Here is a 13,262-nt window from a genome sequence, read left to right as displayed (position 1 = left end):
TTCCATCCTCAGACTCTTTATGAACATCTGGTAATAAAACATATGAATATTTTGCCTTGACATGATGTCTTTTCCCAGCCACAACCTTGAGATGAAGCATATACCTGGTGCAGACCCTGAACTAGTACTTATATCCCCCCACTATGAGGAGTTAGAGGTAAGTAATGAACAGTATGGTATTTTTCTAAATAGTGACTATAGTTCTTGGCATTTCTTTCGATATACAGCTTTACATTTCTCTTATAATCATGGATTATCAAAACACTCACCTTATAGTATCTTTTAGTCTATAGGAATCCTTTTTTTCTTCAGTACCTTATTGTAGTCTCCAGATGTTGCCATTACATCTACAGTCTACAAAAGGGTCTTTATGGTTGTACAGCGTTTTAAATGCACCACGCTCAACAGACAATCAAAACATTAATACATTTTTATTAATGTCAAATTAAAAAGATCAATAAAAAGAAGCATCAGCTGAACTTATGTCAAAGACCCTTATACTCTTATTAACTTGGACATGCTACTTGTATAGATAACTCAATCATCAACATGTCATTATTTATGGCCACATGTCCTAAAGATAGCATTGTAAATGCATATCTGGGCATATGTAATGGCATTTTGATGACTGAGAGTTATCTATACTGTAGCATGTCAGTGTTTATGGGAGAAGAGTCTTTGACATATGTTCAGCCTATGCTTTTTATTGATCAACTGCTTTTTATAGACTGTAGATGTAACAGCAACATCTGAAGACTACAATCAGGTACTGCAGAACAAAATAATTCCCATAGACTAAAAGGTACCATAAGTTAGTGTTTTTATAACCCAGGATTATAATGGATAAAAATCCCAAGAGAAACTCAAAGGAAAACAAATGGTTTTATAAAATTATATTATATTTTGTTGCTTTATAACATGTTTTAGATCTTTATTTTACAAATAAATATTAGATAAAGGGTCCATGTTTTAAAAGAGAAGACAGGTTTGCCTATAAACTTTTACAAATGTGTGTGTGTGATGGATTACTATGCCGATTTCTTCAATCGTGGCTATAAAATAGAAGTTTCAGCTACTGAACTCACAGCAGTGGAGCTTAAACTCAACAGGATGTTTTTCAGTAACTCAGTTTAACATTTAAAAGGAGCTTTGAGCTCCATCTGCTGCCCAACTAAAAGAAAATTGTATTTTTTTATAGTCCTGACCATTATAAATAAATACAATTATTCCCAATAATTTAGGTCTGTCATGGAGGCAAATATTCAGGCGTTTTACTGCTGGCCTCACTATATTACAGAGCACTCTGTTACCTTAGACCAGCCATTCTCTGTGTGACCCTAGAGTTACTTTAGAGCAGTGGTTCTCAACCTTCTAGTGCCGTGACCCCTTGATAAAATTTCCCAAGTTGTGGAGACAGTAAAATTATTTTCTTAGCGCGGGTTGTCAGCACGCAAGACAAGGCAAGTAATTTGCACCCCTAACCCACAGGCATTTAGTGCTCCTTGAGTCCCTTCTACTCGTACAGTATTAAAACCCCTTATGGTACATTTTATCTTTGTTATCCTTTCTTTCCCTTTTCTCTCTCTCCCTGTGCCAATTTCTTGTTTTTTTTTCCCCCCATCCCTCTCTATAGCCGTCTTTCTTGTTCTTTTTCTTTCTCTCCCTTTTTCTTTGTTCCTCCCCCTCTTTTCCTCTCCCTTCCATGTATTCCTTCTCTTACTCCTTGGTGGGGGGGGGGGGGGGGTGGTGATGAGTGGCAGTGCTGGGGGGAGTTCTGATCAGCAAACTTAGGTGCTCCTGATCTGAGAACTGTAGTGGGGACTTTTTTTTTAATTCAAAACGTTTTATTAATCAATATACACATAGAATTTATACATACATGGTACTATTTTAAAGAAAAAAAAAAGAAAGAAATAAAGAAAAAAAGGAGAAAAAAAAAAGGGGTAAAAGAAGGTTAAAACAGTATGCATAACATTGTGTAGATATGGTGCTGATAAGGGATATAGTATGTGCAGATTCAATGCGGTAGATTGGTCTTATCTGGTAGCTTTTCACTTCAGAAAGGGTTAAGGTGTTGGATCAGTACATGTGTCAGATTCCAAGAGCCACCTCTCCCAGATCTTTTTATATTTTGCTGGGCACCCCCTGTTTTTATATACAATTTTTTTGTAAGGCAGGGTGCTATTCACATCTACCTTCCAGTTGGAGAGGGTGGGGGGAGATGGCCTCAGCCATCGTCTAGCCTGGGTTTTCCTGGCCGAAAATAAGGTTTTCGTGGAGGAATATCTTGGTAAATCTATCAATATCTTGGTCTTGGAATATTCCCAGTATACAAGGCTTTGGGTCTAAGGTAAGTGGGAAACCCATGGTGTCATGTAGAAAGTCCACCACTTGCTTCCAAAATCTCTGTATCAGTGGGCATGCCCAGATGAGGTTGAAGAAAGTGCCTGGTTCTGTGAGACAGAGGTGGCAGGTGTGGGGGAGTCCCTCTTGTATCTAGCGATCCTGAGCGGGGGGAGATAAGCACAGTGTAGGATGAAAGTTTGGGACAATCTGTCCGATAGCTTAGGGCAAACTGCCTTGCAGGTATTCAATGCCTCAGCCCATTCTTCATCTTCCATCTGATCCACCTCCCTCTCCCAGTGAGATTTGAGGCCGTAGGCTATTTTAGTGGATGCTGGTGTGGTGAGCATATTGTAGAAAGTGGAGATCAATTTTTGTGGGTTTGTACCCTTGACTACCGCCATAAGGGCATTGAAATTTGGCTGCAGGGGGGACTGGGGGAACTGGGATTGTATGGCATGACAGACCTGGAGGAACCAGAAAAACAGAGTTTGGGAGTGTGAATTCATTGTATAGGACCTTAAAATGTTTCAGTGCTCCGTTTGAGAGTAGGTGATGCAAGTAGAAAATTCCCCGGAATCCCCAAACTCCTGGGTCAGGGACCTGTAGGAGGTGTGATAGAGTCTTATTATGCCATATAGGGGTATAGTCATTGATAGGGGGAATCTCTAGTTTACTCATGGCAATGTCCCAAATGCGTCTGTACTGATAGAGCAAGGTCTTACTGTCTATCTTATGTTCGGCACCACCAGCTCCCATCACTATTGAGCAGAGGGGGTCGGAGGTGTGCTGTGTCTTGCTTGGGCACAGTAGGGTATAGAATCTCTCCCTGTCTGTTTTGTCGATGTGGTAAAGTTGGGACAGTTGGGAAGCGATATAGTAGCAGCTGAGTTCTGGTACAGCCGTACCACCTAAGTGAGTGGGGTTTTGTAGGACATGCCCGGCAAATATATTATGAAGAGTCTCTATAGTCTTAAAATGTTTCAAAGGCAGATAGACTGGAGTGTGCCAAAGGACGTACAATATCTTGGGTAATAGTACCATTTTTATTAGGTTGATGCGTCCCCAGACACCAAGTGGCAAGCGGGCCCAGGTCTGTGTTTTGACCTTGAGCAGGTTGAATAGAGGTTCCACATTGAGGCTGGTGTTCTAGTTACAAGTATCCCAAGGTATTTAATGAAGGACACTCTTTGTAGCGGGAGTTGCACTTGGGCCTCAGAAGGTTGGAAGCTGTCTAAGGGTAGGATTTGCGATTTTTCCCGTACACATTTTTAGCCTGGAGAATGTGCCAAATCATTCTATTGTATTTAGTGCAGTCTGAAGTGAGGGACCTGAATCAGCTAGGTATAGCAGAGTGTCGTCAGCGTACATGATGATTTTTTCAGTCAGGTCCCCACCCCAAGACCTCTAATTTCTGGGTTTTCCCGTGTGGAGATTGCAAGGGGCTCCGCTGCCAGTTCATATAGTAGTGGGGACAGCGGGCAGCCCTGTCTCGTGCCTCGTGACAGGCTGAACTCAGGAGAGGGCCACCAGTTTGCCACCACCCTGGCTTGTGGGTTTTGATACAGTAGTTGGGTCCATTTAATGGTTCTGGGTCCAAATCCGTAGCAGTCTAAGCATTTCCATAAGTACCTCATCTTCACTGAATTAAATGCTTTAGCTGTATCCAAAGCTACCACCAACCAGGAGCCTGCTCCATCGTGCAAAGCCTGGAGGTTAATGTACAGTCTCCGCAAGTTGATTGACGTATTGCGGCCTGGCATAAAGCCCGCCTGGTCTGCGTGTATTAAGGAAAGGCTAACATGATTGATACGGTTGGCAAGGACCTTGGTTAGGACTCTGTCCACCTGGAGAAGGGAGATAGGCCTGTAGGAGGTGGGTTGTCTGGGATCTTTTCCTGACTTGGGTATTAGAACTTTAATCGCCTCTCTCAAGGAGGGAGGCAGCTCAAAGGTTTCAAAAGCATAATTATATAAGGCCAAAAATTTAGGTGTAAGTAATTCACTGTACTTTAGATATCATCTGACAGGGCCTCTGTGATTTCCTCGTTCGTGAAAGTGGCTTCTAGCATTGATATTTGGTCTTCCGTAAGATGCGGGAAATGGATTCCCTCTAAAAAGGAGCTCATCAAGTCTCCCTTGTCAGGGATCCTGGACGTATAAAGCTCAGCAAAAAAAAAATCTCTTAGTTTGGCAGTGACCCTGGGGGTTAACGCACCATCATCCCCATGTAAGGAGATTATCATTATGCAGTAGGTATGCTAGTAATTTGCCCACACGTTCACCATGCTCAAATAGTTTTTGCCTGGAAAAGAAGAGCTTCTGTCTGGCCTTCCCATATTGGACCTGATTCACCACTCTGTTTTGCAGTTAAAGCAAAGCAGCGAGTGTTGGCGTTGGATCCCGGGCATATGTTTGTTCCGAGGACAGCTCCACCATCGCCTTATCAATGGCAGCGGTGGAGTCAGTCTTCAGCCTATTAATGTGGGAGGTCAGGGTGGAGTGGACGTATATTTTAAATGTTTCCCAAATTATCAATGGGGAGGCTGATTGATCATTTTCCAAAAAGTACTGTTTCCACGTATTTGCCAATTCGTCATCCTCCGGTAGCAGTGACAACCAGAATGGGTTTAGGTGCCAACAACGGGGTGGCCTAATTGTCTGGGCGGAGATAGTGATCCAGTAATGACTGTGATCTAAGAGGAGCCTACGGCAAAAGGGAAATCATGATGAAATCTATGCAGGATAATGAGTTGTGTGTAGATGAGAAGCATGAATACGCTGGGCCATGTGTCTAGGAGATTAAAAGTTGACATTCATTTGGAGTCTGGTTTGATGTGTGTTCCCTGGGGATGGTGCCCCCACTCTGGTCCTGTCAAGGCTGGGGTCCATGACGTTGTTAAAGTCACCCAGCCAGATAGCTGGTACCGAAGGATAGAGAGACATATATGCAAACCCCTCTGTAATAACCTCTGTACAAAATGGTGGAGGAATGTAACAAACTAGTAAGAGGAATGGTTCCCCATAAAATTTGACATTTAAGAAGACATATCTCCCCTGTGAATTAGACGAGATATCACAAAGTTCAAAATGAACTGTTTTGGCCACCAATACTGAAACTCCCGTGCATGGGACGTGTGGGTTGAATGGTATGCCCACCCGACCCATGAGCGGCAGAGGGCCAACTGCAGCCTCCCCTCCACATGTGTCTCAACCAGCACTGCGACATCTGCATTCTTAATTTTGTCTCATAAGCCAGTCACATTCCAAGTGAGGAATCTAATAGGCGTCATGGTAGGAAAGAAACACAAGTGTGTAGTGGATCCCAGTACTGTCGACCCCCCAGCTTTTGTGGTTCAAAAAGGCCCAGAGGGAGGTCTCTGGGTGTCAGCAGCACAGGGATCCAGTAAACTAAAATTAGGATAAAGGACATATATATGTACATTGTTTGAATCAGCACCGTGTCACTTGTATTGCCATATATCAAAAAGACTAAATCCCCCTCCCCGACCCGCCCTGCACCCACCCCAACCGGTACAGACATTATCCCAAACTTTGGTAGAACAGTCAGCTAGGAGAGAACTTGTAAAGTAGGCCAAAACAGAGAAAATTAGGGTTATGATGAAGGAAGATGACGTAAAAGTCTGTAAATAATGGTGCCAGTGACAAAACAGTCATCTTGGTCACCCTCCGTCCGGTATGGTACTTATCGATAACACTATCATCAAAACAGTAACCAGTCACACTAGCCCAAACATATCTCCTAACTGACGTGATAGCGATAAAACGCTGCACTTTACATGAAAGCAATAGGACTGCTGTGGCTCCAGCAAAAGAAGTAATGTGATCTGTGACTCTTAGAGGAAAAGTTGAAAGGACACATCAGGGGATATCTGACAAAGAATGTCTTGTCATGGGACTGGGATTCTTCATAGTGGCTCTTGCTGTTGTCTATATGAGGTGGGTGGATGTGTCTTGTCCTAGTCCATCTGCGGTGTCTCTGGGTGGGACACAGTGGACTGCATAGTCAGGATGCACTAGCTGACTGTAGAGGCAAGTGATGGGGGGGTAAAAATGAGGATCCTCATGGAGGGGCATGTCCGAGTGTTGTAAGGTGCTTATCATCTGCAGGCTAGTCAGCACAGAGATACATGCTAAGGGAATAATTCGGAAGATTGAGGGGGTGCATGTCAGTTCCCTGCCCGGTGCGGGGCATCTTGCCTCTCCAGCCATGCTATAACCTCCTCGGAGTCTTCAAAAAAAGAGGAAATGGTCTTCATCTTCAATTCTTAAATGTGCAGGAAATAACATGGAGTACTTCAAGTGTCTGATCCTCAGGCGTCATTTAGCGTCTGTGAATCCCTGATGGCGGCTCTGCACCTCCGCCGAGAAGTCAGCGAAAACAGCCACTCTCCCATTGCCAAAAGGAATGTTGCCCTTCTCCCAGGCAAAACACAGGGCAGCATCCCTGTCCATAAGTGTTGGCAAGCAGGTGTTCAAGGAAGGCAGTGGGGTCCTTACCTTCCGCCCCCTCAGGGAGACCAATAAAATGGAAGTTGCATCTCCTCAATCTGTTCTCCATATCATTCTGTTTTGCAAATAGTTGATTGATTTGGATTTACATTCGATTGGTCCCCACTTGCAATGGCGGAAGGGCATCTTCCACAACTCCAAAGCGGTCCTCTGCTGTTTTCACTCTGTCGCGGAGCTTCTGGAAATCCTGCCTGAGCAGGGGGATATCCGCTTTGACTTCCTCTATCTGGGCAGTGAGAGAGGTTCTGCAAAATGTTATGGCCTCGAGGAGTCTGTCGGTGTCTCTGGCCGGGTCTCTCTCCTCGTATGCGGAGCAGCCATCTTCCTTAGTACAGTCCTTCTCTGTGCGGCGGTACTAATCTAGCTTAGCTGCAGCTGATTTTTGGGCTTCCGATGGTGACATGCCTACGGGGGGATAGGGAGTCCTCCAGTAGTGTCCTGGAGCAGTTTATGATGTCACGGGATCGCAGGATGAGGCTGTGAACAGACAAATAGAAGGAGCTCTGTAACTGTGCGTCCTACTCCATGTCTTTCTAGGCCACGCCCCCTAGTGGGGACTTTTAATGGCAACTATAATCACAGGTATTGTTACTTACTGTGTCTCCGGCTTCACTGTGTCTCCAACTTTGTGGTGTCTCGTAGCAGTGACCCCATTCCAAAATCAGGAGATAGGGTCTCCTCCAGCCCCTACCACTTCACATTCCTCACCATTCAGCTGACTTCTAGTCTCTGCCCCCCAGCCATGCCATGAACTAAATGGGCAGCTGCGAAGAGGCTGAGTGGGCGGCCATGGGTTCCAGGAACAGACCAGCTGGGAGCCTGTGAAAAGGCTGGGAAAGCAGCTCGGGCTTCAGGAACAGCCCAGGATTTGGAGACCCCTTGCAAATCATCTTGTATGCGCAGTACACAGGACAATCACCTTCCGAAAATGGCCGAAGATGAAGGGCGCCTGCGCCGTGAGTCCAGGTTCTAGCCCCACCATCCAAGTGGACATAGAGCTAGAATAAAAAAAGCCGAGCACAGCGAGGCCATGTCCGAAGCGTGGAGAGCGAAGCAAGCCCGCGAGGGGCCCTCTAATATGTGCAGCCCTATGTCCATTGGATGGTGGGGCTTGCACCTCAACTCACGGCACAGGCGCTGTTCCTCTTCAGAGATTTTCCGAATCTCCTTCTGCTCCGTACAGCGCAAGCGCTGCGCCTGCGCAGTACGGGGAGGACACTTCTAGATGACCGGATGCTATATGGCAGAACACCGGCATAGTTCTGGGGCCAACATTACTTGCACGGGTTAGTAGTACGTCGCTAATGATCCTTTTTATCTGTGGCATTATTTTCACTAACCACCAATGTAATGAGGCACTTCTTGGATTCTCTAACCACTGTAAAAGTCTGTCTGTGTTTCTTTCTTGCACAAAAACAACAAATTCTCCTGGGCTCTGGTTTCTTGGTCTTTGAAATGTGATATATACAGTTTGAAATGGTGTTGTCAGTGTGTTTCTTTCTTGGCCATTATTATTACTTTTCATTTTATTTATTTTTTTACTGTTAATTTTGTAATTCTAGCTAAAAAATATATTTTAATTTAGAGCATTTTAATGTTCAAAATGATCAACAGTGAGTGTAAAATATTTCTTGTATGCCATAGACTTTTTTTAATTTATTGTCTTATATATACACAGTATCTCACAAAAGTGAGTACACCCCTCACATTTTTGTAAATATTTTATATCTTTTTATTAGACAACACTGAAAAAATGACTCAACAGTGATTAGCCCCTAAGTGAAAATATCCAAATTGGGCCCAATTAGCCATTTTTCCTCCCCGGTGTCATTTGACTCGTTAGTGTTACAAGGTCTCAGGTGTTTATGGGGAGCAGGTGTGTTAAATTTGGTGTTAAGCCTCTCACTCTCATACTGGTCACTGGAAGTTCAACATGGCACCTCATGGCAAAGAACTCTGAGAATCTGAAAAAAAAGAATTGTTGCTATACCTAAAGATGGCCTAGACCAGTGATGGCGAACCTTGGCACCCCAGATGTTTTGGAACTACATTTCCCATGATGCTCAAATACACTGCAGAGTGCATGAGAATCATGGGAAATGTAGTTCCAAAACATCTGGGGTGCCAAGGTTCGCCATCACTGGCCTAGACTATAAGAAGATTTCCAAAGCCCTGAAACTGAGCTGCAGCATGGTGCCAAGACAATACAGCAGTTTAACAGGATGGGTTCCACTCAGAACAGGCCACACCATGGTGAATCAAATAATTTGAGTGCACATGCTTAGCGTCATCTCCAGATGTTGTCTTTGGGAAATAGACATATGAGTGCTGCCAGCATTGCTGCAGAGGTTGAAAGGGTGTGGGATCAGATTGCCAATGCTCAGACCATATGCTGCACACTGCATCAAATTGGTCTGCGTGGCTGTCATCCCCGAAGGAAGCCACTACTAAAGATGATGCACAAGAAAGCCCGCAAACAGTTTGCTGAAGACAAGCAGACTAAGGACATGGATTACTGGAACCGTGTCCTTTGGTCTCATGAGACCAAGATAAACTTATTTGGTTCAGATGGTCTCAAGCGTGTGTAGGTGAGGAGTACAAAGACAAGTGCGTCTTGCCTACAGTCAAGCATGGTGGTGGGAGTGTCATGGTCTGGGGCTGCATGAATGCTGCCAACACTGGGAAGCTACAGTTCATTGAGGGCACTATGAATGCCAACATGTACTGTGACATACTGAAGCAGAGCATGATCCCTCCTCCCTTCGAAAACTGGGCCACAGAGCAGTATTCAAAAACATGATAACGACCCCAAACACAACTCCAAGATGACCACTGCCTTGCTAAAGAAGCTGAGGGTAAAGGTGATGGACTGGCCAAGCATGTCTCTAAACCTTAACCCTATTGAGCATCTGTGGGGCATCCTCAAATGGAAAGTGGAGGGGCACAAGGTCTCTAACATCCACCAGCAACATGATGTCATCATGGAGGAGTGGAAGAGGACTCCAGTGGCAGCCTCTGAAGCTCTGGTGAACTCCATGACCAAGATGGTTTAGGCAGTGCTGGAAAATAATGGTGGCCACACAAAATATTGACACTTTGGGACAAATTTGGACATTTTTACTTAGGGGTGTACTCACTTTTGTTGCCAGCGGTTTAGACATTAATGGCTGTGTGTTGAGTTATTTTGATATATGTACAAAAATGTGTGTGTATGTATATACATATGTATATTTATATATATATATATATATATATATATATACATACATACATACACACACACACACATACAATACATACATACATATATACACGCACACACTATATTGTCAAAGTATTGGGTTGCCTGCCTTTACATGCACATGAACTTTTATGGCATCCCAGTCTTAGTCCGTAGGGCTCAATATTGATTTGGCCCACCCTTTGCAGCTATAACAGCTCTAACTCTTATGGGGAGGCTGTCCACAAGGTTTAGGGATGTGTTTATGGGAATGTTTTACCATTCTTCCAGAAGTGCATTTTTGAGGTCAAGTACTGATGTTGAACGAGAATGCCTGGCTTGTAGTCTCCAATCTAATTCATCCCAAAGGTGTTCTATCAGGTTTAGGTCAGGACTCTGTGCAGGCCAGTCAAGTTCCTCCAACCCAAACTTGCTCTTGGAAAGTTGTCTTTATGGATCTTGCTTTGTTCACTGGTCCACATCATTTGGTGGAGGGGGCATTATGGTGTGGGGTTGCTTTTCAGGGGTTGGGCTTGGCCCCTTAGTTCCAATGAAGGGAACTCTTAAAGGGCTTGTAAACCTTTGTGTTTTTTCACCTTAATGCATCCTATGGGACGCGCTGTCTCTCTGCCTTGGGTTCTCGGCTCTTGATTGGATAAATTGATAGCAGAGCAGCCATTGGTTCCCATTGCAGTCAATTAAATACAATGATGCAGAGTCATACATTCGGCGGCTATGGACACTGAATGAGGACTTGGGAGCCTGCCCGCAAGGTAACCCCCTTGGGGAAGCGATACCCTGAGGGGGTTATCTGATGCAGGGAGGAGCCGCAAGAGGGACCGAGGAACACCAGAAGACCAGGTTTGGGGACACTCTGTGCAAAACGAGCTGCACAGTGGAGGCAAGTATGATATGTTTGTTATTTAAAAAAAAAAAAAAAAAAAAAAAAAAGAACCCTTACAATCAATTTAAGGCATCAGCATACCAAGAAATTTTGGTCAATTCGTGCTCCCAACTTTGTGGGAACAGTTTGGGCGTGGCCCCTTCCTGATCCAACCTGACTGCACACCAGCGTACAAAGCAAGGTCCATGCTGTCCCTTGATGTAAACCGTCTGTGTCCAGGGCCAAAGTCCAAAATCGCATATAGCCACTCAGATGAGCTGTTATATGTGAACAGTACCAGCCATTGATTTGTACAGAGCACAAACTTGTAAATGCAGCTGCTGCACACAGCATATACATGGGGAGCAATTGTTTAACCCATGTTTTTGCGTAGTGGAGCCCTGAAAAAGTGGTTACATGATTTTCATTGCAAATCCAGCTTTAATAAGCAGTATCCCTATTCGGAATGGGTTCATTCTGTAGTCCCAGTATGGGACACCTACACGTCACAGTCATATATTCATACCTTTAGCTTCAACAGCTGAAGGAAATTGCTTAATTCTAGCTATAATTTCTCTAACAGAACGATTAACTGTTTACTTGTGACAAACTATGTTCTGCCCTATAGACTCTGTAAGTTATAATTAGAAGCAGTTTTATAAATAATGGAAATACGCTTGACCTTTCAGAGCATTATTCTTACTTATTCTCATACTTTATTCTTTTCAGAGAATCCCACTATCTGAAATGAAGAGACATGAAATCAACCAGCTCTTGCAGGATTTAGGGTTTTATAAGAAAGAAAGTCCGGATGCCCCTGTGCCCCCAGAATTCCAGATGGCACCCGCAAAAACTATTAAGGAAGAAACACCGGAGGTTGAAGAGAAGACTGTCAAGGAGGAGGATACAAAGGAAGAGTTGTAGGAACTGGGCACACACACACACACGGATTCTTTCTCTGCCACGTCTTGTGCCATAGAAAGGATTGCAATCAAGTACTAGTAATTATGTTAGTGATTCTTAGTATAGAGTATCAACATGGCAAATGCTAAAATTGCAGAACCTACTGAAAGACCCAACTTGTTATCTTCACAGCAGAGCTTACCAGTTGAATGGCTCTTATTCAGAAACGCTACAGTAAGATTTTCTCACCATAAAGTCCTAAAACATATTTTATCTTCACTTATAAATGCTTACCTAAAAATACCAGCATCAGTAAACATTTAAAATTAATAAACTAGCTTCAAGCAGCTCTCTCATAGGACCCTTCAGTTGCAATTTATGAGTTGGCTTTTGGAAGCTTCAAACATGTGCTATAAGTTTGATTAAAATAACAGCCAGTTCTTTTAAATTTTTCCGTTAATTTGTCGTAAATCAAATTTTTTATTGCAATCACACTGCTTTTTTTAGGACTCATGCAACAAATGTTCATATGAACATTTACAAAATAAAAATCAGGTTTAGAGGCAATATACATATAATCAAAGGCTCTGCTTAGTAAAGGTGGCTTGGCTTAATAAGAGGAAACTGTTACCTAAATATTCACTGTTAACAGATATGCAAAATGGATAATAATTTGGCGCAAGTATCATCTGGTAGAGTTTGGGGAAATAACAAGTTGGGATTCTCATACTGACTACTCCGGGAGCTGGGCATGTGTGATGATAGATCATGATAGATAGCTTTGTGTTATAGATTATAAGCTACTGGGTATTAGATGAAGTTCAAATTTGAATCTTAGATATTCGTTAGATAAATTTTGAGTCTTAGATATTCCTCTAAACATTCTTGGCATCTGAAATCTGCCTAGTGCAGAAGGAGAGGGAGGAATATAATTGAACAACTGAATGACATCAGAACTTTTTCATATTATCTGACCACTGTTGTCTTTGGGGACATGAATGAAGATCTCAGCTGTAAAAGTGTCTTGGTTGGGAACTGATGTAAATGGTCCTCATGACAAGGAAAGGTCAGCCACTTTACACCTGGAAAAAGTTACTTATGTTTAATAAAGAAAACCTTTTAATAAAAGAAGATTTTTTTTTTTAAGGTAATACTTTTATTTAACCTTTAAACACCATTATAACTAATAGAAATATTGTATACCTTCAGCTTAGTGCATTGTCAGTATTTGTGATTACAGAGTTGAACAATATTCAATCTATATACAGTATACTCATGAAGGTGCCATCCAGGAGTCCATGACCATTAGTATAAACAAATAGATGGCTTAGTAGATATTAAAGTGGTATTAAACTCAAAAACAAAAATGATATATGTTGTA

General features: G+C 43.1%; 1 protein-coding gene across 1 annotated transcript in view; it reads left to right on the top strand.

Moving 5' to 3' along the window:
- SELENOM (selenoprotein M) overlaps positions 1–13,027 on the top strand; it is a 31,599-nt gene extending 18,572 nt beyond the window's left edge. The window contains exons 4-5 of the mRNA XM_077461187.1: positions 79–157; positions 11,708–13,027. Coding sequence (XP_077317313.1) covers positions 79–157; positions 11,708–11,902 — 274 coding nt within the window. The 3' untranslated portion in view covers positions 11,903–13,027. The remainder of the gene's footprint in view (positions 1–78; positions 158–11,707) is intronic.
- Positions 13,028–13,262: the final 235 nt, after the last annotated feature.

This window comes from Lithobates pipiens, unplaced genomic scaffold (genome assembly GCF_037356315.1).
Source record: "Lithobates pipiens isolate NorthernLeopardFrog02 unplaced genomic scaffold, aLitPip1_a1.2 Scaffold_3, whole genome shotgun sequence".
Taxonomy (NCBI): Eukaryota; Metazoa; Chordata; class Amphibia; order Anura; family Ranidae; genus Lithobates; species Lithobates pipiens.
This window is presented reverse-complemented; position numbering and strand designations above follow the sequence as displayed.